We start from the raw sequence: 23,793 nt of genomic DNA, 5'->3' as shown, positions 1-23,793 counted from the left end.
CTTGGCAATTTCTCATTCGCACCATCACCGAGACCTCACGCCAAAACACTGACCAACGCCCACCCACGACCCGACGCGCCCCAACGACGCCGTCATCAACCACAGCTCCGCCATCTGATCACAGCGCCTGTGATCGGGTCTCAAACGGGGTCGCCCATCATGCCTCCTCCGCCACACACACGGCCGGAGAATGTTCTCAAACGCGCCCAAGAACTCATCGGGGTCGACCAGAAGCAGGCTGCCCTGTCCATCCTTCACGAACATGTCACGTCCAAGAGGACGCGCAACAGTACCATCGCCGCGCTCGAGCCGGTGATGCTGCTGTTCGTGGAGCTGTGTGTAGAACTGCGGAAGGGAAAGTCTGCCAAGGATGGCCTTTACAACTACAAGAACACGAGCCAGAACACCAACGTTGCCACGATTGAGCTGGTCTTCCGCCGCTTTATTGAACTGGCGGAGCAGAAGGTCACAGAGGCCCAGGCTAAGGCCGATGAAATTTCACAGAGCACCGCCTCGGGAGAAGGCGAGGGCGAGACCACGGATGCCACACTAGCAAACGTGACTGACTTGGAGGCAATGGAGACGCCCGAGTCTATCCTGCTGTCAACTGTATCAGGCGAGCAGTCCAAGGACAGGACCGACCGTGCGATTGTGACCCCATGGCTGAAGTTCCTGTGGGAGACGTACCGCACAGTCCTAGACATTTTCAAGAACAACGCTCGCCTGGAGGTCATGTACCAGACCACGGCACACCAAGCTTTCCAGTTCTGTCTCAAATATACCCGCAAAACGGAATTCCGTCGATTGTGTGAGCTTCTACGCAACCACTTGCAGAACGCGGCGAAGTACTCGCAGCAGGTACATGCTATCAATCTTAGCGATCCCGAGACTTTGCAGCGTCATCTCGACACGCGCTTCATGCAACTGAACGTTGCTGTTGAGCTCGAGCTGTGGCAGGAAGCATTCAAGAGCGTTGAAGATATTCACACTCTCCTCAGCTTGTCAAAGAGACAACCAAAAAACTCCATGATGGCGAACTACTATGAGAAGCTCACTCGAATCTTCCTCGTCAGCGAGAATTACCTCTTTCACGCCGCCTCCTGGAGTCGTTACTACAATCTGCTCAACTTGTCGGCGAGACAGGTCGCCGCAGGTGCTTCGAAGAAGGACAACCCCTCTAACATCACCGACAATGATCTTTCGAAGGCGGCTTCTTTCGTACTCCTTTCCGCTCTTTCTATTCCAGTCATTAGCACCTCACGATCTCGTGGAGCGCTGATTGATGTGGACGCGGCACGAAACACCAAGAACGCACGTCTCACCAACTTGCTTGGTATGAATTCGCCGCCCTCGCGTGCCATCTTGTTCAAGGATGCTCTCAACAAAGACATTCTGCAGCGCGCCCGACCAGAGATCAGAGAGTTATACAATATTCTGGAGACCGATTTCCACCCGAAGTCTATCTGCGAAAAAGTCTCGCCGATATTGTCACAAATCGGCGCTGACGAAGAGATGAAGAGATATGTATTGCCACTACAGCAAGTCATTCTGACACGACTGTTCCAGCAATTGTCCCAGGTTTATACCGATGTCAAGCTGGAAGATGTCACTGCTCTCGCACAATTCCCCGATCCATTTCAGGTGTCAACCGCTACTATCGAGAAGTTCATCATGAACGGCTGCAAGAAGGGAGATCTCTCCATTCGTATTGATCACTCCACAGGCATCCTCACTTTCGATTCCGATGTTTTCTCGTCTGCCAAAGCCATGCACCCAGGCTCTGGCGCCGGTTCCGCTGAAGCTGATGCATCATCTGTCCAGCGCCTGCAGAGCACCCCGGCTGAGATCGTTCGATCGCAACTATCTCGGCTGTCTAAGGCTCTCTATATCGCCGCGCAGTATGTCGATCCCACATTCAATGAGCAACGTCAGAAGGCAAGGCTGGCGGCCCTCCAGCGAGCGGAGGCAGGTGCTGAGAAGGAACATGTTGAACTTCTTGCTCGACGAGATCTTATTCAGAAAAAGAAGGAGACCGCTGCAAATGTCCAACTGGCGAGACAGCGTGAAGAGGAGCAGAAGCGCAGAGTTCGTCAGCAGGAACTGCAGGCTGCAGAGACGGAGCGTCTTGCTCAGGAGACTCGAGATCGTGAGGAGCGTCGTCTGCAGGCGGAGAGGAAGAAGGTCCAACGTGAAGAAGCCGAGAAGCAACTTCAGGAGCTCAAAAAGGGCGTCAAGGGCGTGGATCTCTCCGAACTGGACATTGATAATCTGGATACCGGCAAGATCCGCATGCTCAAATTGCAGGCGCTCGAGAAGGAGAAGAATGAGATTGGCGACAAGGTGCGCATTGCCGGCAAGCGAATTGATCACCTGGAACGCGCCTATCGGAAGGAGGAGATCAAGCATCTTGGTCGTGACTACGAAATGCAACGCGAGCAAGACTTCAAGGCATGGGAGGACAGCAAGAACGAAACTCTCAACACTGCCAAAGAGAAGCACAAGCAAGACGTTGCGCTCAAACATCGTCTGAGCCGCCTTGTATCTCCCTACGAGCAATTCAAGCGTGCCATCACTGAACAACGTCAAGCTGAATTTGACAAGCGCCGTAAAGCCGCAGACCGTGAACTTAATGACGCTAAGGAGAAGCGACGCCGAGAGGTCCGCGACGCCAAAGCTGCCGAGAAGCGACGTGCCGAAGAAGAGGAGCGTGCCCAACGTGAGGCTGAGGAACGCGCTCGCATCGAGGAGGAAGAAGCTGCTGCTGCTGCCGAAGAGAAACGAAGAAAGGATGCAGAGGCCAAAGCAGAGGCCGAGCAGCGAAGGCAAGAACGAATGGAGGCTGCTCGGAAGCAAATGGAGCGCGAAGAAGAAGCAGAGAGAAAACGTCTCGAGCGCAAGCAAGGTGGCGCTGCCGCCGCTAAGCCTTTCGAGCGGACCACATTTGAGCGTCGTGCTGAGCCTGCTTCTGAACCGTCGACATCGTCAGGACCACCGCGCTTGGCGCTTGCCGGCAGCAAGCCTACGTGGCGTGAACGTGAGGCAGCCAAGGCGGCGCAAGGTGGTACTCCACCTGTCGAGGCTCCAGCTCCAGCAGTAGACAGTGTCCCTACCGATGAAGCTGCACAACCTGCGAGATCTGGCTACATACCTCCTGCGCTTCGTGGCAAAGCCCCAGGTGCTGATTCAGCTCCACCAGCCGAGGGCAAGCCCGAGCGATGGCAGGCTAGGTCTCGCGGCGCTGAGGGCGAGCGAAGTGACACGCCAGAACGCAAGCCTGCTACAGAACGCTGGGCACCTCGACGCGCGAATGAGCCAGAGCGCAGCGAGACACCGCCGGCTCCTACTGGCGGAACCTACAAGCCTCCAGGACAACGCTCTGGGGGTACGTACCGACCACCAGGCGCCCGTTGATAGGAAGAAGATGATCAAAGTGCGCAGACCGCTTGTCCAGTTCAAGCTGTGCATGGTTTGACCAGACGTGGAAGTGCTTCTCAGGATGGAGGGCGGCAGATAAAAATGCTTTGACGGCGCATGTTAGTATAGTTCCCCAGCTAGTGCAATCACTTGACCTTGTTCGAGCCGTGTTCCAGTCTCACTCGCATTGTGATCTGCCACCACAGTGACCACAGTCTACCTCCGTAACTCCTGCCTAGGTTATCTCAGCCGGCTTGTGACTCGGCCCACGTGCTCGGACGAGGCGGAGCATGATGCGTCGGGACCGGCGGGGTAAGTTTAGACTCATCACCAGCCGCGAGACCTACCGACCCCTCGACCTGAAGCACGACATGACAACATAACAACAACAACAATAGAATACCTTACCTTGACAACAACACCACCACCACACCACGACTACCACCACCACCACCACCCTAGCGCGGACAGGTTTGGAACTGGGAGTGAGTGATCAATACAGCTGCATCGCCACTCTCGCAACGCGAGCCCGCCCCCACGCCCCGGCCAGCCACGCTCCGCCGACACCGCTACTACCTCCTACCACCGCCAGCTTGCCTCTCAAGGCAGGACGACTTTTCGCTCGGCTGGATGCCCTCTGCCCAGGAATCTGCCGCCCTTGACAACTTCGACCAGCCACCACCAGCTGCTACTGCCACCGCGACTGCGACTGCGACTGCGACCGCCGCGAAGCTAGAAACAGCCGCGCAAGACACTGAGGACGCTTGGGGTTTCAGCGCGTCGCCGCCCAAGACTACGTCTGTGGGCAAGAAGAAGAAGAAGAACAAGAAGAATGCACGGGCACAACATAATATCGACGAGGGTGGGGACTCGTCTGCGTATCCCAAATCGATAACACCTTCTCCGCCCACCGACCATGGAGTCAGACTGCAGGCAGAAGTGACCTCGCAGCCACCAGCATCCAGCCCGCCGGCACACCATGCACTTGATTGCGACTCTCTAGTCGATCTGGACATTCCAACGACTGCTGCGGTAGACGCCGAACCGCCGTTACCACCAACGAGAGTGACGAGATCAGCTTCCACTTTATCCCCTCCGCACACAAGGTCACCTAATCCTGTGGCAGCCAAACCCGTCCCGGCCGCAGCTCCATCACTGGGTCGGCCGACCCCTCCTCAAAGTGCACGCGACCGCGGAGGCAGTTTCAAGTCCGTTGCGTCGCCTGCTCCGCCAAGCCAGCCGCGTCGGGAGTCATTTCTCGCGCATCACTCGCCACGACCTCGACTCGGCGAGGCTCCTTTGCCGCACATGCCACAGGCACATTTCTTTGGTCTGCCAGATTTGGGTATTGGACTTGGACAAAAACAGGAGACTGGCAAGCCAGCCGGATCCGGTGGGCACTGCCTGACATTGGATTCGCTTGCAGACGCCGGTAGCGAGATCTCCGCCAAGAAGGCAGGGGACGCACTCATTGTGGGCTGTGATGGAGGCTTGGAAGTCTTCCGGATTCTGCCCAACAAGCTGGAGGTTGTGGGTCGCCTTGAAGGCCTCCGAGGAGCTGTAATTGGAGCCAAGATTGTACCTCATACTGAGCGATATGACCTAATGCAGGAGCTCCGGCCTCTTATCGTTGTCATAACCCACGGCCCAATGCTCGAAGGACGACACGACTCGGGTCCAGAAGGAGACGGCAGTGAGGCTGCAGACAACGACGTGACTACTCACTTTCAAACCACAGTCGATGTTTACTCGTTGCAAACCCAACGCTACTTAGCAACCTTGTATGCCGCCCCTCCAGTAGCCATTGATCAGCCTACAATTGGACAGGTATCCTCCCTTCCTAAGCCCGTCGGCGATCTTAAAATCGATGCACAAGGCCGCTTCATCACGGTGACTTCTGGCAAAAGTGGCGAAGTATTTGTCTTCACCGATACCCCAAATGGCATACTACAGGAGCCGCAGTTCAGATGCATTGGCAAATTTTGGACGGCGATACAGAGCTCATTGTCAGCGCGATCAGCAATCAACAGCGAAATTTTGGCTTCTATCGATTCCATGGAGGAACCACAGCGAGCCATATGTAGCCTAAGCCCGAGATGGCTTGCCATTGTCAGTCCGTCCTCTTCCTCAACAATAACACTGGCGGGCGCACCATTGACAGCAGATATCAATGGCACTCCCCCAGGACTCTCAACACACGCCGCGCCAACACAGCCTGCCATCACCTGTGAGGTAGTAGGAACTGATATTGAGGGCGCGTGGAGCCGACTTGGACGACAGGCAGCGCAGGGCCTTGTCAAGGTTTCTCAAAGAGGCTTCGAGATGGGACGGCAAGGTTGGAAGGAACTCACGCAGCCCTCGCCGCCAGGCAATCGTCCCAATCAGGAACGGGGATCTCTCAGCGATGAGTTCCCTCCTACAAAAGCACCAACAGACGCTCTGCGAACTACACAAGAGCCAGCTTTGGTATGCTTGGTCGACCTAGACAGCCTTTTGACATGGGAAGTGCAAAAACCGAAGTATCTCCCACCTCCAATGGCAACGTTTGCACTGCTAGAGGGTTGCAACTTTGTCTCTTTGTCGTCTGGAGGCTCCAAGCTCCTGACCTCCAGTCGTAAAGGTGAGGTATCCGTGGTATGGGATCTCACGCAAGTCGCACGCGGAGTGCCTCGGCGTCGAGATGCCACCGACCTTGAGGGCAGCACTTGCCCCAGCGTGAAGCAGCTGCTACGAATTGCTCGCAACAGTCCTTCGACTGTGCTCAGCTGCGCGTGGTCCAAAGACGACGATTCTCTGGCTTTGCTCACCGCTCATGGCACTATACATCTCCATGAGGTACCAAGCCGACCCTCGTCTCGTAAACGTAAGCGGGCCACGATGACCGCAGCCAGTGCGGCTGAGAAAGCCGACGCTACTGTCAGTCTTTCCACCGGCCTCTCTCCGCCAAGCTCGGGCTTCCTGGGCAGTATCAAGTCCTGGTCGCAGACTGTGAGTACGCAGGTTAACTCGATCCGAACAACCAGCCCAGCTTCCGCATTCGGTCTGCCAACCACGTTTGCCGGGTTCCGTGAAGCTACTGCGGCAGCGGGTAACGCAGGTTCCCGGGCAGTAGCAAGAGGGCTCAGCCAAGGGCTCACAGCTGCCAAAGGGGCCAGCAGCGACTACTGGCATGCAGACGACAACAAGATCAGACACACGAAAGCATTACAGGAGCCAAGGTCCGATAGTTCGCTTAGATGGATGAGACGCAACAACACCACCTCTATTGTTGTAGCTTGTGGTGGCACGGTGCATGTGCATCCAGTGCAACGGGTCACACGACGGAAAGGACACGAGACCGTCAGCGGACTCAAACATGAAAGATATGCTCACAAAGCATTCCCTCTTCCGCCGATCGCAACCAAGGCCGATGCAGCGGGGCTGAAAGGCTCCGACTCGTGCTCAGGCCAGGGACCACACGGGTTCTGGAGCCTGCGATATTCATCGGGGCAGATGACTGAGGCTCGACGCTCGAGCTTTACAACGGGAATAGGCGGGCTCGTGACAGGCAATGATGTGGAGACCAACCCACCCTTTTGTCCATTCCACGTGGGAGAGCACGTGGGAATATATGCTCTGGACGAGCTAGACTCTTGCCGATACAAGGAGTCAACTTCCCTAGCGAACTACCAGGCTCAAGGGCACGGGGCCGGGGATCAGACCACCGTGTGGATCTTCGGCGAGGCGTTGCCAAAGAGCTCGAAAATCAATGAACACATGCCCGATCAGCTCCGCGAAAGCACGTACTTTGATGAAGTCGACGAAGATGGCGACGAAGACGTCGCTAGCCAGATGGAGAGCAAATTGACCATTCAGCCCGCACGTAGCGGCAAGAAGCAGGATGAACACATAAGAGTCAACACGCGCCGCAAGCAAGGCAGATCCGAGGGAGCCGCAGTCGGCTATGATGCAGAAATGGAGTTCTCCGAAGACGACGGAGGGCCTGCTTAATGTGGTAGAGGACGCTGGTTATGACAGCTGGTCCAATGGAGACTTGATAGATTCAGCCCGTGAAGGGCCACTCAAGTCGTTCAATTTCGCACCTTTGAGCTTGCAACCACCATGAGCACCTTTTTCCCCCATTATGGCTGCTCCTTATCATATTGTCTGTAGCGTCGACGAGATATGCAATGGTAGAGTACTTACGGCTAAGAAGAATGTTCTCGACGCCGCCGACGCCTACGTTCATGCTCATCCTCCTCCGAGTCCGTTTCGGCGGCTCGATGTCTCCTCGGTCTGTCCGTTTTTTCTGATCGAGACTCGTCGCGGCGCGAGTGAGTTCGTGCATCATCCTCATCATCATGTCGCGTCCGATGCCTGCGATCATGGCCGTTGCTGTGCTCCCTGTGCCTCGACCTCTTCTCGCCCTCGTCCTCGTCATGATGCCGCTCTTTTCGCGAACGATGCCCATGCCTCGTCCGATCACCATCTTCTGAATACTCTGTTGGCCGCGATCTGTGATGATGATGATGTCTGTGTTTATGCTTTCGCGGTTCAGAATGCCTGTCGTCTGATTTTTCCAGCTTGACAACTGCTCGTAGTGCTTCTGCCACTTGTTCTCGCTTCTCCTTGACTAAGTACTCCTTCATGGGATCATCGTCGTCATGATCTTTTAGCAGCTTTTGCAATTCCAATTCCTCTTTGATCAGCGGTCGGTCTTCTTCTTCTTCTTCTTCTCCACCTTCAATTTCACTGTCATTCGTGCGTCTCCTCTTCCGCCGCTCGTCACCCTCTCTGTCCGTATCGTCTGCTCCGTCTTCCTCCCCCTCCTCCTCCTCATCTCCAATCCCTTCAATCTCCCCTTCCTTCTTCTTATACCTCGTATGGTCCACACTGATGACTCGACCCATGACACCCGCACCACTCAAATTGTCGACGGCCAGATCGCAACTCCGCTGATCCTCGTATTTGAGAAAGCAGAAGCCGCGCGACTTGCCCGTGTCCTTGTCGCGGACGAGGTTGATGTGCACGGGATTGCCATATTGGCTGAAAATGGTCAGGATGTCGCCTTCCGAGAGCTCAAAAGGTAAACCCCCGATGTAGAGGTAGGCGGTGTCGCGATAGTCGGTGTGCCATGATGCATTAGAGGGGATGCATTTGTCGAGTTCGGTTTGGTTGAGACGTTCGATTTGTCGGATGCTTTGCATTTTCGGTGGACGTACGTCTCTTGTTGGTTGGTGTTGGCGGTAAAGAAAATGTTACTCGAGGTGTATTAAACTTGGGTTCCACCTGAGCAGTGCTAAGAAATTCACTTGACTTGGGTTTCGAGCTAGTGGGTTCTGATGCCGTGCATGTGATTGATGTGACGCAACAGGCGTAGCGAGGTGCAGTCTGATATATATGGAACCCAAATCTCCAGGAAAGATGAACATGATTCACATAACAACGCAGCAGAGATGGCACCGGCGCTGACCATCACTGTCCCCTCGGCATCGACAGCGACGCCCGCGGACGGCAAGCCGTTTACACAATACCATATCTCGCTGCAGCTGCCTCTGCGCCGCCACGACACCCAGAAGCGGTACAACGACTTCGCTGCGCTACACGATGCCTTGGTGTCCGAAGTAGGCACACCACCGCCTGTAGCCCTGCCCGCGAAGTCGTGGCTCCGGCGCACCGTCAACAATGCGAGTCTGACCGAAGAGCGCCGCCGTGGCCTCGAGCAATACCTGCAAGCCATTCTCGCCGCCGAAGATGCCAGATGGCGCAGCAGCAGCGCCTGGCGCAGTTTCCTCAATCTTTCTTCCTCTTCTACGACCTCCTCTGGCCGCACGAAAGGAAACACATTGACCACAAACGCCGGTACTATTGGACAACCCGCTGCAGACCCCAGCCATTGGCTCGACCTCCACCGCGAACTGAAAACACAACTCCAAGCTGCTCGCTCGTTGCTCAAACGGCGGGAAAGCGCCTCTACCGCTCAAGCTCAACACACCATCTCCGCCGAGGCCAAAGCCAGTCTCGTGCGAGCAGCAACAACTATCGCGCAACTGGACGATGGACTCCAAGCCATCTCCGCCGCGAGCAAAGGCGACGAGGGTGGGTGGGGAGGAGCCAAACGGCTCGGCGACGGTGAGATACGTCGGAGACGAGATCTGGTAGGCTCTGCGAAGAAGGAAGTCGAAGGACTCGAGGGCGTGTTGAAGAGTATGGCGACACAATCGGCCAAAGCAGGTGAGGGCGCTAGCAGCAGTAGTAGTATGATGATGAACACATCTGCGGCTGCAACATCACAACAAAAGTCGGAATTGTGGAAGGGGACTTCGGCAGCTACGGCGAAGCCTAGTGGACGGGTATTAGGAGGGCCGTTGAAGGAGACGGAACGAACGAGGGAACTGGATAATACGGGCGTGCTACAGTTGCAGAAGCAGGTGATGCAGGAGCAAGAGGAAGATGTCCTGAGTCTGGGCAAAACAGTCGCCAAGTTGAAGGATATGGGAATCCTCATTAATGAGGAGCTAACGGTACAGAATGAGATGCTGGGCGTGATTGAGCAGGACGTGGAGAGGGTACAGAGCAAGATTGATATCGGCAGGAGACGTATCAAGAAGATTAGTTGAGCCTTGTCACAGGATGGTGGAGGGCATGGTCCCGTTGCACTTCTGCTGCTGCGTTCAAGCGAGCCTTCTTCTATGTTGCCTGTATATGCATAATATCTATCTGGATTTGATTGCGGTGCAAGACCAGTCTAAAATCTTAACAAGTGTCGGTGCAGTTCTGATTCTCGCACAAGGGTCAGTTCTCGAGTACCACCAGCGTCTCACAATCTCACTCGCCCATCTTCAGGTCTTCCACCAAACCACTTCGAGAGCACTGAACCACTCGCTTCATTGTCTTGCATCCACTGTGGTGTTTTGAACGCACTTCCAATCTTCTTCATGAACTCCGGAGTCTCGACGGACGTGAAGGTATTCTGCAATCGTTCCCCAAAATCCTGGTAAAAGTGCCTTGCGCTATCATCCTCTTCCTCTTCTCGCTGGTTCGTAATGGCGTTAAACTGTCGGTTGGCTTCCCTGGTATTATCATCGCGAAAGGCAACAGGCCGCTCTCGACCACCACCTTCTCCTTGACGCTGTGCGATTCTTGCCGACCTGCCAGCACCAGCATCAGCAGCAGCAGAAGAAGATGTATTGCTGGCTTGCTGCTCCAAGTCCAAGGATGCCCCACGCGTCATGAGACCAAGCAAACTACTGTCAGCACCGCGAGATTGTAGTTCGCGATCGACCAATGCTTTGCCTTCTCTCCAACCTCCGGTCCCGAACCCGGATGGGTTCTCCTCACTTTCGTCCTCGAGTACACCAAAACCAAACATGTTTTTCGTCTTGCCATAGACGTTGAAAAAGGTTGCCAGGACCGGTAGGAGCAGGAAGCAGGGAAAGAAGCGGCTGAATCCCTGGCCAAGAGGGGTGATGTCCAGGAGCTTGCCTAGAAACTGGCTGAAGGGAACGGTATTAGAGCAATCTCAAAGCGTATTCGTGGAATGCGCACTCACAAGAACATTGTCTTCTCGAATACAGTCGGGGGTAGCATTGTCACGAAGTTGTAGCTCAGGGGCACAGTGACTGGATACTGATCAGCAACTCATCCTCTTTTTTCGGAGAAGGGTCATAATGACACAGGGCTTTCTTACGCTTTGCGACTTGCATCGAATACCAGCACGCGCTCTCTGCATAAGTCTGCCGCTTGACGAGCGCACGATTTCCCCAGATCTTGACATCGGTTATGGCGTATAGCGCCGACGCGTCCATGTACAACAACCAGAGAGCAGCCATCAATTGGCCGCCGATGTTGACGGTCCATCCACTCTTCGAATGTGGGTGATGCACAACCGTCAGGCCGATTACCTTCATGAGCTATTAGCTCCCAAATCTACTGTCTCGCTCAAGCAAAGCCTGGTGCAGGACATGCAGGAAAACTTATGTAGTTCGACTTACCGATAGTTGCGGCGCAAAGGCCTTGATTATTTCACTCCAGACAATCAGCACTGAAGCCAAGGCGAGCACTGCAGCTAGAGCTATACGTAATGCAGGAACGACATTCATGTGCAAATGGTATCGCATCGTGGGCGTTAGGAGCACAAGACTCTTTCCTGAGCCGCCAGATGCGAACTTCAGTTCCTTGGTGGTTGCTGAGTCTACTATCGCCTGAGTGTCGCATGCTCTTTGCACTAGGTGGTTCCATTCGTCTACAAAGCGTGCTTTCCTGTGTCGGGCACGCTTGACCTTGCGCGTGAGATCCGCCAGATACCTGTCGGTTATGACAGCCGGAATGCTGGCATTTGTGGCCTGCATGGTCGCAGCTACTCCCGATCGTGCATCGGGCACGCTGGCGAGCTCATCTATCCATTCTTGTTGCTCTCTGCTTGCGCCGCTCTTGTGCTTTCCCAGCTGTGCTACTGTACACTCCAACCGCTCCAGCACCTCTTCCGCATCGTCGAGCTTGTCTTTGATCTTTGGCGCCTGTGTGTGCAGAAATCGCAAGCGAGATGTCACTTTGGCGTTTCTGAATAGCCGTCGGGGCATTGCTACCAAACCATGGCCCATGAGCCCAATGGCCAGAATCAAGCCCCAGGTATAGGCCAGAGCCATCAGAAGACCTTTGATGCTCGCCACGTGAAAGCCATTCTCGAAGATGAAGTATACCAGTCCGAGGAGACCCGTCGATAGCACGATGATCTGATAGCGCAGATTGGATCGTACGGAGTCAACCATGCGCTGGCGCGTGTCCCGGAAGCCGGAATCGCAGTACTCGCCCAGGAGAGGGAGGATAAACCATGTCAGGACAAAGGTGAGCCAATATGCGATGCGCCAGGCCACCAATGTGGCTCTTTCAGGGAGCCACAAGGCAGTAGAGGTGTGCGTCTCGGCGCAATCGATGGGAACCAGAAGGACGATGGAGCAGGGCAGGAATAGGGCCAGGAAGACGGGCAGCAGCAGCCATTGCGGAGTGTGCCGAAGGGGAAGATAGTGGCGGATGGCCAGAATACAAGCCAGTGCGACGACCAGCAGCGCAGTGCCGGCGAAGATGTTGGAGCCTGTTGAGGACGAGGCGGCGGCGGTGGCAGCGGTGGCAGCGGTGGTGATGGTCATGCTGGGCCAGCCTGAGGTGGAGCTGGTGTACCGGGTGTGTGGAGGTTGTCTCTCAATATGTGCAGTTCAGTGCGGATTGGGCCACTACTCGAGTCTCCATGTCTGATGTCTTTCGGCCGGTTGGCTTCGCAGATGGAGCGACTCAGGCCGCTTCCGTCATGAAGTTGCTGGCTGCTCTCCTTAAGGCTTAAGGCTCAAGGTATGCTTTGGTATGAGCCTACACGAGCTTATTGTGGACGGCAACCGAAGCTGGCCTGAGCTTCATCCCGAATGACGACGCATTTCACGTGAAAGCCCAGAAACACGGATATAGCAGCCTCAGGCATCAGCTGAGTCAGCCAAATCAGCTCCAGGAGATTTCTCGGCCAGCCAACTCTTCGATAGGCCCACTTGTCGGCCAGATGATGCGACATGATCACCAATCATGCAAATGGATGCGAGTACTACTAAATGTACCTGTAGGTACCTAAGGTATGTATGCGGCTTCAGTGTCCTCATGGACATTTGATCATCAACACGAGAAGACATGACGGCAATCAAGCAGTGGACGACAGGCTTCGATGGCCTCGACCAGCTCCACTTCACCACAACCACCAAGCCCCAGCCCAAAGATGGCGAGGTCCTTGTCAAGATCCTCGCAGTGTCGCTCAACTATCGTGATACCGAAGGTGAGAGAGATGTCCGAACTGGTAGATGGATGAATGAATGCGGGAAACATTGCTAAGCACGTTGTATCGTGTAGTGATTATGGGCTTGTACAACCACCATAAATCCGTAGGCTCTCCGGAAAGCCTCGTACCATGCTCTGACGCCTGCGGCATCATTGTCGACGCAGGAGCCAGTACCAAATGGCAAGAAGGCGCACGAGTAATGACCATATTCAACCAAACGCATCTCACCGGCCAAATCAAGGAGACAGACATGACCAGTGGCCTGGGTCTGCCCCTCTCCGGCGTCCTGACGGAATACAGATGCTTTGCAGAAGAATCCCTCGTTGCGGTCCCCGAATATCTCACTGATGAGGAAGCTGCAACTCTTCCGATTGCTGCCGTCACTGCTTGGATGTCGATCAACCAATTCAGACCCATGGGTCATCCGGCGGACGACGGCGGCGACGACGACAACAGCACTGCGAACCAGACCGTGTTGATTCAGGGAACAGGGGGCGTGGCAATTTCTTGCTTGCAGATTGCTCATGCAGCCGGGTTGGAAACCATCATCACTTCATCCTCTGACGCCAAACTCGATCGGGCAAAGAAGATGGGGGCGACCTACGGAATCAACTACAAGACCACGCCCGAGTGGCATCATGAAGTGAACAGAATCACCAAGAATAACGGAGCTGACATCATCCTCGAGACGGGAGGAGCGCAAACTCTCCGCAAGAGCTTCGATTGCATTGCCTTTGGAGGCCTGATTGATGCTGTGGGCTATCTATCGGGCAAAGTGGACGCTGCTGGTGACGACCGTCTGAATACCAATTTGCTTGCTCTGCGACGCAACGTGACCATCAAAGGTATTTTGAACGGACCCAAAGACCGCTTCGAGGAGATGTGCACATTTTACGCCAAGCATGCCATTCGTCCCGTGGTCGACAAGGTCTTTGACTTTGCTCATGCGGATGAGGCGATTCAGTATCTATACTCGGGTGGACACTTTGGAAAAGTCGTCGTCAAGGTGGCTTGAGGGAAGATAGATACAACATACGGAAACGTGTGAAATGCTCACACCTCATCTCACCTGACCTCACCTCACTTCCGGCGACGAGACTTTTGCTTGTTCTGCACCTTGGTCATGCCAGAGCCAACTGCATCAGAGATGTGTTCCTGGACATTGTGCTTTTCGACTTCATCATGGACATCGTCCATCACATCATCCTCGTCAGGGCATGTCGTGCCAACCATCAAGTCGAGCACTCCGAGTCGTCCATAGTTGCCGATACCCCTGTTCTCTCTCACCGAAGCGAAGTGCGCCTCGTTTCTGCGAGCCATGCCGCCGATGATGATTGTCGACGGCAGCGATGTATAGCCTGAGAACACGAAGAAGTCCTCGAGTGACACCAATGCCAGGAATAGATGCCTACGCGAGTGTGCCACGCGTTAGTGGATACACCATGACTCTCCATTGGTGAATGGCTGACTCACCATGTCAGTACGTGCCAGCGGAACAACACAGCTGGCAGAAACGTTGGCAAGAAGACGGCAAGTAGATATGTGGCTGGATGGTCGTATGCTGCTCCAATGCCGAGAGTCATGGAGATACCATGTTGCCACTGTACATGCCAATCCTTCAAGACTGACTGCCATTCGTGCAGTAGATATCGATGGACCACGTAGTGTACGAGGCCACGAACCATGAAGCCTTTCAGAATATCCTTGAGAATAGTCCAGGGCATAGGCACCTAGAAAGAACGAGCAGGCGGTAAGCAAATGCTCTGATTCGTGAACTGATCTTCAGCAATATCAAAGTTCGAGTACAGTGCCTACACCATGGATCGGAAGTGTCTATCAAATGGGAAAACAGCCTTGTGGAACCAAGATGTACTCACAATTTTGCTGACCTTCAGCAGACTTCGAAGAAGGAACACACGAGTCGTGATGAGCTCCAGCGCTGCTTGTACCAAGACTCCCAGGAAAACATTTCCAGTGGCCACAGCAACTATACGCAGCACCTTTTCGCGGCCCAGACGATGGGGTAGATGATCCTTTCCGTCAGCTTTGATTTTCCGACTCAGATTCGGTAATGCAGAGTCAAAGACAACGGCCAGGAGCGATGGAATCAGGTAACACAGTAACCTGACTGTGAGGGTACCATATAATTCGATGGTCAACGGCCCTTTGCTACCAACCAGAGGTCATCAGCTCCTCATGCGAGACAAGCAGTGGGTTTCCGGGTCGGATATATATTCTCACCTCCAGACTAGGCTGCTCCAGGTCAAGTAGAAGAATGCCAAGCTGACGGTGGTTGAGGAGTTGCCGTAGAGTGGTATGGCCAGAAAGGAGATGAGTGGAAGCGGCAATGTCACGAAGCTGGTCAGTTGGGACATGGTGGTGCCATATAGGTCTCCCAAGCTGGTCGGCAGGCTCGCAGTGCGGCCTTGGAGGTAGCCGGAGCTGTAGACGAGGTTGTCGCGTATGGCTTGCATGTTGGTGTCGTCTACTCTACCTCTTACCTCTTCTGGTCAATCCAGCGTCAAGATAGATGGAGGTGGAGATGGAGGTGTTCATGTTAGTGGTGCAGCAGAAGATGAAGTTGGAGTGAGTTGGCTGAGACTGCTAGCAAGATTGTATGGAAGGATGACGTCGGGTCGCTCCTTCTTCTTTCTAGGAGGTACAACATGAATACGGCCTGAAGAGACAAACACTCAGACGGTTGGAGACGGTTCTTCGGCATGTCCCAAAGAGGCAATCCGTTTGGCACGTCCCCAACGCGTCTTCTACCTGATCTTGATTCTTTTGCGCCTCGACTGACAACTGACGCATATCAATCTGTATCCCACCCCACTGAGGTACGGTATGCAGCTTTTCATCCTCCCGCCCGCCTTTGGCCTCCCTTCCATCGACGCTGCCTGTATCGCCGCCGTCGCTCTCCTCCAACTCCATGTGCCCCACGCCTACACCATCGTCCCCACGCACGACGAAGAAAGTCGGCCGCTGCCACTTCTCATCGACGGCACCGCCAAAGTCTCAGGCTTCAACAACATCGTCCGCCATTTGATAGACAAACGCCTGCTCTCCCACTCTGGTCTCAGCCAACAGCAACGCGCTGACGCCATCGCCATAACATCCTTCATCGAATCCCACGCCCAAACTTTACTCGATATATCACTTTATGTCGGCTTTGAAAATTACCGACTCGCTACACGACCCGCTTACAGCAAAGTCCTACCATGGCATGCGAACTATACTCTCCCGCCTCGGTGGCGGGCAGCTGCGAGAATGAGGACTGAACAGTTGGGCATTTCATCCATCGATGTCGACAATGTCCACGAGGATATGAGCAATCGACCGGAGGGCTTTGATGGCGTGGGAAAGGATCAGTCCAAATCATTCGAGGAGGCTACGCAGAAGAGAGCTAGCCTGTTGTTGGGCGGGGGAAAGCAGACGTTAAGAGGACTGTTGCAGAAACCGGAACACGCTGCCGTCTTCAAACTCAATGCGCTTGCTGATAATTTCTTTGAGCCGCTGGAGGAGTTGTTGGGGAACAGTAACCACCTACTCGGGGTGGAAGAGGGCCCGACGGCCGTGGATTGTTTGTTAGTGGGATATCTGACTCTGATGCTATTTCCCAAATTGCCGCAGGACTGGCTTGCTGGGACGATGAGGAGGAAGTATAAGAAACTGGTTACGTATACGGAACGCATATGTCAGCAATTGAAGTTGGGAACGAAGGTGGAAGATGTGCTGGCAATCTCGCTGTGCAAGTCAGAGGCAGAAGTCCTCGACCTACGAACAGAACGTAACATCACCCTTTCATGGGGCACACCGCACCATCCCACCATCTCGCACACTATGCGAAGCTTTCGAGTCGGCATATGGAACCAAATTCCTCTTCTAGGGCAACCCAACAAACTGGAATTGTGGAACGTCAAATGGCATCCTTTTTTCTACCGGAATTTCAGGACGGTGATGCTCACTATGGTAACTTCGTTTACTGCTTTGGGTTGGCTTTCAGTTCATACGGGATTTCTGGTGTGGCCCCATGGCGAAGCGGTTCAGATCTTTGGGAGGAGAAGAATCTCGGACTTTGGCTATCTGGGCGCTGCGATTGGTGGCATTGGTGCCTTCGGTACTTGACGTAGAACCAGGTGGAGCGATATGTTGAAGGATTGATCGGAGCGTGAGGCACGTAGCGAAAGGAGGCGCACTGGAAGATGATAGGGCAGGCAGCATCGGCGGGCTATAGAGACTTCCATTCTACGACGAACACGTCCGACGGAGACAACATCCGAAAACGACTAAATATTGCCATGTCCGCCACACAAAACATCGCCAAAGAGGCACCTTTACCCAGGCGTTCGAATCAGCAGAACTTCACTTTCCCCAATACCCACCATCTTATCATAGCCACGCCAAGACAGATTTTCGCCTAGGACGCGTCGGGTTTTCGCAAGGTCTTCCAAAGTAGCAGAAATGGCATTGTGGCAGCAAGAGAAGCCAAAGATGGGTCGGGCATTCTAGCAGTGGCCAGCAAGGACGTCGTGGTCCTGCACGACACTAAAAGAGGCAAGGAGCAGAGCTGGGGATTGAGCGCTCCACAAGAAGAGGTCCGCCATCTACAATACTCCAATGATGCCAAGTCACTCTTCTTATCGACTGCTTCGGATGGACGCATACAGCAATACAGCACGGAGCGGTCACGACTGCTTGAGCCGGTACAGAAGCATTCAAGTGCGCCAGTGGCACTTGCGATATCGCCTAACGAGCAGCTGATGGTGTCAGCATCCAGTATCCCCCCAGTGGTATACCTCAAGAACTTAGCGGGCACTACGGCGGGCGCATTCATGCAGCCGAATGCATCGAACGCCCCAGTGTGCGCTGCAGCATTCCATCCTGCAAGGCCAAGCATCTTCATGCTTGCGTTTCAGGATGCTACTGTAGCTGCCTATGATGCCACGAGAGTATCACGAGACGCTGGTAGATACACCACTCAAGTGGCGGGTAACGATGGTGAGATCTCTCGCTTAACAAATCTGCATCGCAAAGTCATCACCGGCGACCTATCTTTGGACACTTTCAATGCTGCCACACCTATAATCGGCATCGCATTCATTCCGGGCTACAAGCTGCGGGCAGTCACTGCTGGGCGAGACGGCAGATGCAGGATCATCGACTTTGCGAACGGTGGAGCAATACTTCGAACCTGGAACTGCAGGGCTCCTTGTACAGCGATTTCTGTCCTCTCGGACCGTGGCGATGTAAAGTCGCAGACCAGTCGCAGTGGCGCCAATACAGAAAAGAGTAAGCAGGACATGGATGATGGCATAAGTGATAGTCTCATAGCTGTCGGGCTCATGAACGGAGCTATCCAGGTGTACGATGCAGTTGGTCTGATGCTCGCGTCAGAAAAGGTCAGTTCGCGAGAAGAGAAGGTCATCAGCGTCGAATGGATCAATGGCGCATCGCCACAAGCTCTTAGTGGTGCACACCTTGGTCAATTTGACAAAGAAGCTTCGGACGCAGTGATAGACCCCATGCATGGAGCTCGTAGTTCGGAGTTGCCCATGAGAAAGGGCCCTGAGAAGTCGACGCCAAAGAACGAGCGCGAGGATATGAGCGGCCTTGGACTGCCGTTAGCCTTGCGGCGGAGCAGCGCTCAACAGCCGCAGGTGACGCGCCAGCTGACCTTTCATCCGGATGAATTAGCTGCTGTGCCCAAGCGGTCCGGTCCAGCACCTCTGCCTTCCAGTCGACATTCGGACTCGGTCTCGCCATCAAGGGATGTTGCAGGGAGGAGTGGTTACAGGCAGGTCTCGAGTCCACACAGCGATCGACCCCGGCTATCACAGCAGACCTTCATGAAGAGATCTCCTGCATCGGTTGCCAAAGCTGGCAAAGCCAGACCCCTGAGACTCAATTTTTCGCTACCAGCTACCAGTGATGCAAGCACTTCCACTTCGGCCTCAGTATCAGGTCGCAAATATCTGAGCAATGAACGCTCGTTAAAAAGAGATCGTCGTCCCAACGCGCAAGTGCCGCCCGTCGGGTCGAGAGATCGTCACATTACGTTCAAGCCTAGTGCCATGGATATTGGCGATGCTACAGTTGCAAGTAGTGAGATGGCGGCTTCTGTGTCTGAGCTAGACAATGCTCATTTCCTATCTGGGGGACGAGATACTGCCGCGGATACCAGCCATCGCGAAGCAATGCCTGGCGTGCACTCCTCCGCATGTAGCATGAGCGGGATGGCCAAGCACGGTCGCAAAGAGGACGATGTTTGGCTCACATCTGACGACGACGACGATGATGATGATAATGAGATGGCGCCACGACAGCAACCAAAGCGTAGCCCAGAGGATGTCACATCTGAACGGAAAGCTTCTATGGTTCTTGGCGTCCAAAAGGAAAATTCTCCTTCCCCCGCCAGCCACTTCGAACCCGCTTGCAGAGCAGAGGAGACAGAAATCAGCACAGCTCAAGGGGCTCTGTTGCCAATGGCAGCGCAGTCCGAGGGCGTCAGAGAGCTGTTTCCAAGATCGTCTTCGCTTTCCCCACTGGTGAAAAAAAGGAGATATCCGAACAAACCTTTCCATCGCCGCAATTCGCTCCGGGGTGGACATGAGCCTATTGCCGCGTCACCCTTGTCGGCTCCTGATCCCGCGATTGTATCAAAATCCCCCTGGGCTAGAGCACGAGCACAAGCTGTGAAGGCATCACCATTGAATTCCCGGCCGGTGAGGAAGAATGAATTTGTGACTGTCTTGGGATCAGAAGATGGAACCATGGATACATGCATGCGAACAAGGCTCGTCAGGAGTGCGAGCTTTACGTGTTTGAAATGTCCTGAGACGCGAGCTCGAGTTCTGGTATTGGAGGGGGAAGTCGAGGGTTTGAAGCAAGAGCTGTCAGCACTGAAGAATACGGTTGCGGGCAGAAGGGTTGGTCCGAGCCTGTTCCGACGAAAGTGTGGCTGATGCTGTGAATGTGCACATAGATGATGATGATGATGATGATGAAGATATCGAGCTTGGTTCCACTACCAGCCTTTTTATAAAGAAGCCTTAAAAATTTTATTCTTTTCTCCCTTTCTTTCACTTGGCATCTTTGCCATCTCTCACCTCTATTCTCTCCTCGGAAGAATGACTCGGCAATCCCACACCCTTCTCCGCATCCTGCTCGGCCATGGCGGCCGCTCGAGGATTCACACTACTCCTCCTGCGCACCTGACCATCTTCCTTTTCAATATACCGCAATGGTCGCGTCGATTGCGTTCCCTCTTTATCCTTGTACACCAAAATATCCTTCCCACTCGCGTGCGTGCGGAAGTATTCGTCGATGTCTTCGAGTGTGCGGCCGGCGGTTTCGGGGAAGAAGAGATATACGACTGGTACGAAGCTGAAGTTGAAGACGGTCCAGATGATGTAGAAGCGCCAGCCGAGAGTGCGGATTCCGATGGGGGTGATTTCTACGACCTGTTGTTTTGGAGTTAGTTGAGGGATTTTTTCTTTCTTTTATTTTTCTCTTCTTTTCGCCTCTCTGATTTGAGAACAAATTTGTTTTTTTTTTTTTTTTCGGGAGGCCTGCTAGAAGCTCTTTCTTGCTCGTTGAGACTTACCATGAAATTACCTAGAAGAAGAGGGAAATGTTAGTTTTTGAGTATCAAAAAGAAAAAGGAAGAAGAAAAAACTCACAAATCCAATTCGTAGCAGTACCCAACGCAGCACCTTTATTCCTCATACTCAAACCATTAATTTCGGCAGGATACAACCACGGCACACCTTGCATTCCAATTCCAAAAAAGACATAATACAAGAAGAAAAACGCCACACTCGCAGAAGCGACTTCCTTCTGATACGCATACCCGGGCAATTCCGAGTAGCGCAAGAGAATGGTGATGAGCATATAGCACGTTCCTTGGCCGAGAGCAGCGTAAATGAGCATTTTACGACGACCCCATCGTTCGACATTGGGGATTCCGATGAGAGAAAAGAGGAGATAGCTGACGCTGTTGCAGGCGGCGAGGAGACGGGCCATCATATTGGAGAAACCGACGGATTCGATGAGCACGGTGGGGAGATAGTAGCTCGTGACGTTGATTCCGGAGAGTTGTTGAATGGCTTGCGCGCCCATTCCCAGAATGAGTCTTCGAAGCGTTGCGGTTCCAGCGGCTGGGTCGCCGGAGGATTTGCCTCGGAGGAGATCACGGACGCGGACAGAGTGGTCTCGTTCGTATTGGATGGAGAATTTAATTTCGCTGAGTTCGGTTTGTACGTAGGGATCCATAATGTCGGTGCCTTCGACATCGGCGAGAATCAATTCGGCTTCGTCGACGCGGTCTTTTTGAACCAGCCAGCGCGGAGACTCGGGAAGCCAGGGGACGGTGGCGTAGAGGATGGCGATGAAGATGAATTGGAGCGCTAGTGGGACTCTCCACGCGACACCTCCCCCGAGAAAGCTGAAGCCGTAGGTGACCCAGTTGCTGAGGGAGAAGCCGGCAATGTTGAGAATGAGTTCGATGACGATGAGTTTGCCTCTCCACGCTGCTTTGGACGTTTCGGCTTGCCATGGAGGTGCAGTGCTGGTGTTGAGTCCATTTCCGATGCCGCCAACCACGCGGCCGACAATCATGTGTGGGACTGAATAGGCGGTGATTTGGAGAATGGCGCCAATGCTCATAATGGTCGTGCCCAGCAATACCGTCTTTTTCCTTCCGAGTCTGTCACCGATGAAGTAGGCCATGATGGCTCCGAAGAAACAGCCAATGTCGTAGATGGCCGTCACTGTACCCAGAAGACTGCTATTGTTTCGTAGATTCAATTGATCCTATCCACACCCACCGTATCGTGTTAGCCATGCTTTTTTTTCTTTTGATCTTCTCGAAGCCTAAGGTATGTATGCAGTGAGGACCATACCAAGAAATCATCGGTTACGACAACACCACCAAAGACACCTGGGGGGTTTCCTCCTGTCAGTTTGATCGGACTTGTTTGAATGAATTTACAGTCGTCCTCCCACTCACCTTGATCGTAACCAAACAGCGTCATATCCGTGCCGCAAGCGACAGTGACCCAGAAGGTGAGCCATCCGCCTCGCAGGCCAAAATAGCGATCTTTCATTCCCCACATGGTTGTTGTGGATGGCGGCGATATGGATGATGGGAGACCGTGGCTACTGAAGGGCGGTAGGAAGTCCCGTCCTTGTATATATAGAGAGAGAAAGACAGAGGGAGGGAGGGATCGACAATGCTACGGTACCACGGTGACATGTCACCTGAGAAGAGGACGGCATCCGGATCCCATGTTGTGGACTCTTGTGGAGAATAGAATGGGCGGCACAGACGCACGGAAGACGGAAAGAAGAAGCCAATCATGCATTGACAATGATGATGATGATGGTGTTGATGATGGAATACCTATCAATTTTGATTCGACACCCATGAAATTTTTGGTTTGTGCCCGGATCTTCTCCAGCTGGGGCGGGCTCGGGGGTAGGGGAGGAGGAGGAGGAGAGGAAGAGGAGGAGATCCACATCGCCTACCACTAGTTAGTTAGTAGTTAGTGAGTAGTTAGCCTACCAGTTAAGCCTAGAAGGGAACAAGCTCCTAGCAGGTGAACAAGCAACTCTTTTGCAAGTCTCGGCGATATGTTCGGTGGTACTGCGAGGTAGATGCCAGAATGTTTTATAAAGTGTCCTAGCGTCACTATAATTCCGACTTGTCCATTCCGCTGCTTGACTTGATCTAGCGGTTTCAAGCAGAAGATCAGCGGTTTTGGCGGCGTCTGAAGGCTTCTTTTTCTTCACCGCAACCGTACCGCAGTAGCTTCCATTCTTGCATTTCCCATTGCCGTATTCCGAGAGGGCGTACTGTCTCTGAGCAGAATGTCATTCAGCTGAGATATGATGTTGTATACAGGCACAATAAGTAGGCATGTATGTAGGTAAGTAGAAAAGGTCTAGAACTCCCCACATCCCGCGAAAAGTCAGCAATAAAGGCGAGCCAGATCCATGAAATGCCCCGGGTCCGGGGGATGAGGAGTGGAAGCGGTGCTCTCTCTTGTGTAACAGTACTAAAAAGACTCTTAGTGGTGAAAGCGGATGATGCTTAGCAAATCTTATCACCGAACCACGATATACCGTAGAACTACCTTACCAGTATCTCTCCTACATGTCGCCATCATTATGCTGAGTATGTAGCCCGACATCCGAGACGCTTCTGATCAGAGAGAGAGATATAGCTGGTAGCACTACCTCCTAGATGGTAGGTGTCTTGATCCATAGTAGAAGATATTTGGTAGTATAAGTGAGTGAGTGAGTGAGTGCCGAAACATGATTCTGCTTGATCCACTTTTCCACTCGGGTCACCGCCACCGCCCCAGACCGCGGTGCATATAGACATTTGTTGGACATATTGTGCATAATCGACTTCTTAGCGACTGACTAGGTATTCCAGGTTCGTGTGCTTCTGCAGGTCTTGTCAACAAAAAATAAAATGGTGCGACAAAGAAGGTCCGATATTGGGTACCTACATGTACCTTATGCTGTGCTGTGCTCTGCTCTTCTTCCGCTGTGGTTATACACTTGGTGCACAAACG

General features: G+C 53.6%; 9 protein-coding genes across 9 annotated transcripts; 5 read left to right on the top strand and 4 right to left on the bottom strand.

Moving 5' to 3' along the window:
- The first annotated feature begins 64 nt into the window (after nucleotides 1-64).
- On the top strand, nucleotides 65-3,564 carry SEPMUDRAFT_145772 (eukaryotic translation initiation factor 3 subunit EifCa). The gene has a single exon (XM_016903256.1). The coding sequence runs from the start codon at nucleotides 160-162 to the stop codon at nucleotides 3,409-3,411; it is 3,252 nt and encodes a 1,083-aa protein (XP_016764663.1). The 5' UTR covers nucleotides 65-159; the 3' UTR covers nucleotides 3,412-3,564.
- Nucleotides 3,565-3,891: 327 nt separating this feature from the next.
- On the top strand, nucleotides 3,892-8,615 carry SEPMUDRAFT_145771 (uncharacterized protein). Its single transcript, XM_016903255.1, has one exon. The coding sequence runs from the start codon at nucleotides 4,045-4,047 to the stop codon at nucleotides 7,402-7,404; it is 3,360 nt and encodes a 1,119-aa protein (XP_016764661.1). The 5' UTR covers nucleotides 3,892-4,044; the 3' UTR covers nucleotides 7,405-8,615.
- SEPMUDRAFT_25100 (RRM_1-domain-containing protein) lies at nucleotides 8,259-8,600 on the bottom strand (the record flags this gene model as incomplete). Its single annotated transcript, XM_016908389.1, has 1 exon — nucleotides 8,259-8,600. A coding segment is annotated over one exon (342 nt), but the record flags the coding sequence as incomplete, so codon positions are not given.
- A 197-nt stretch (nucleotides 8,616-8,812) lies between the features above and the next one.
- SEPMUDRAFT_75817 (uncharacterized protein) lies at nucleotides 8,813-12,715 on the bottom strand. The gene is made up of 4 exons (XM_016910116.1): nucleotides 11,388-12,715; nucleotides 11,084-11,297; nucleotides 10,946-11,015; nucleotides 8,813-10,889 (listed from the first exon to the last, which is right to left on the bottom strand). Exons 1-4 carry the CDS (start codon nucleotides 12,540-12,542, stop codon nucleotides 10,214-10,216), a joined length of 2,115 nt encoding a protein of 704 aa, XP_016764659.1. The 5' UTR covers nucleotides 12,543-12,715; the 3' UTR covers nucleotides 8,813-10,213.
- SEPMUDRAFT_103908 (uncharacterized protein) lies at nucleotides 8,850-10,013 on the top strand (the record flags this gene model as incomplete). The annotated part of the gene is made up of 1 exon (XM_016900522.1): nucleotides 8,850-10,013. One exon carries the CDS (start codon nucleotides 8,850-8,852, stop codon nucleotides 10,011-10,013), a length of 1,164 nt encoding a protein of 387 aa, XP_016764660.1.
- A 244-nt stretch (nucleotides 12,716-12,959) lies between the features above and the next one.
- Nucleotides 12,960-15,087, top strand: SEPMUDRAFT_145769 (oxidoreductase). The gene is made up of 3 exons (XM_016903254.1): nucleotides 12,960-13,210; nucleotides 13,285-14,621; nucleotides 14,687-15,087. Exons 1-2 carry the CDS (start codon nucleotides 13,069-13,071, stop codon nucleotides 14,226-14,228), a joined length of 1,086 nt encoding a protein of 361 aa, XP_016764658.1. The 5' UTR covers nucleotides 12,960-13,068; the 3' UTR covers nucleotides 14,229-14,621; nucleotides 14,687-15,087.
- Nucleotides 12,960-15,898, bottom strand: SEPMUDRAFT_55973 (sterol desaturase family). The gene is made up of 5 exons (XM_016909385.1): nucleotides 15,455-15,898; nucleotides 15,091-15,382; nucleotides 14,687-14,943; nucleotides 13,285-14,621; nucleotides 12,960-13,210 (listed from the first exon to the last, which is right to left on the bottom strand). The coding sequence occupies exons 1-4, from the start codon at nucleotides 15,685-15,687 to the stop codon at nucleotides 14,294-14,296; spliced, it is 1,110 nt and encodes a 369-aa protein (XP_016764657.1). The 5' UTR covers nucleotides 15,688-15,898; the 3' UTR covers nucleotides 12,960-13,210; nucleotides 13,285-14,293.
- Nucleotides 15,899-16,057: 159 nt separating this feature from the next.
- On the top strand, nucleotides 16,058-17,338 carry SEPMUDRAFT_33534 (uncharacterized protein; the record flags this gene model as incomplete). The annotated part of the gene is made up of 1 exon (XM_016908543.1): nucleotides 16,058-17,338. One exon carries the CDS (start codon nucleotides 16,058-16,060, stop codon nucleotides 17,336-17,338), a length of 1,281 nt encoding a protein of 426 aa, XP_016764656.1.
- Nucleotides 16,117-22,501, bottom strand: SEPMUDRAFT_145766 (general substrate transporter). The gene is made up of 5 exons (XM_016903253.1): nucleotides 22,221-22,501; nucleotides 22,114-22,151; nucleotides 20,893-22,024; nucleotides 20,817-20,827; nucleotides 16,117-20,673 (listed from the first exon to the last, which is right to left on the bottom strand). The coding sequence occupies exons 1-5, from the start codon at nucleotides 22,324-22,326 to the stop codon at nucleotides 20,293-20,295; spliced, it is 1,668 nt and encodes a 555-aa protein (XP_016764655.1). The 5' UTR covers nucleotides 22,327-22,501; the 3' UTR covers nucleotides 16,117-20,292.
- Between the last annotated feature and the right edge of the window lie 1,292 nt (nucleotides 22,502-23,793).

Source organism: Sphaerulina musiva (assembly GCF_000320565.1).
Source record: "Sphaerulina musiva SO2202 unplaced genomic scaffold SEPMUscaffold_1, whole genome shotgun sequence".
NCBI classification, from domain to species: Eukaryota; Fungi; Ascomycota; class Dothideomycetes; order Mycosphaerellales; family Mycosphaerellaceae; genus Sphaerulina; species Sphaerulina musiva.
The sequence above is the reverse complement of the archived record's forward strand: the minus strand, read 5'-3'. Positions and strand labels throughout refer to the sequence as shown.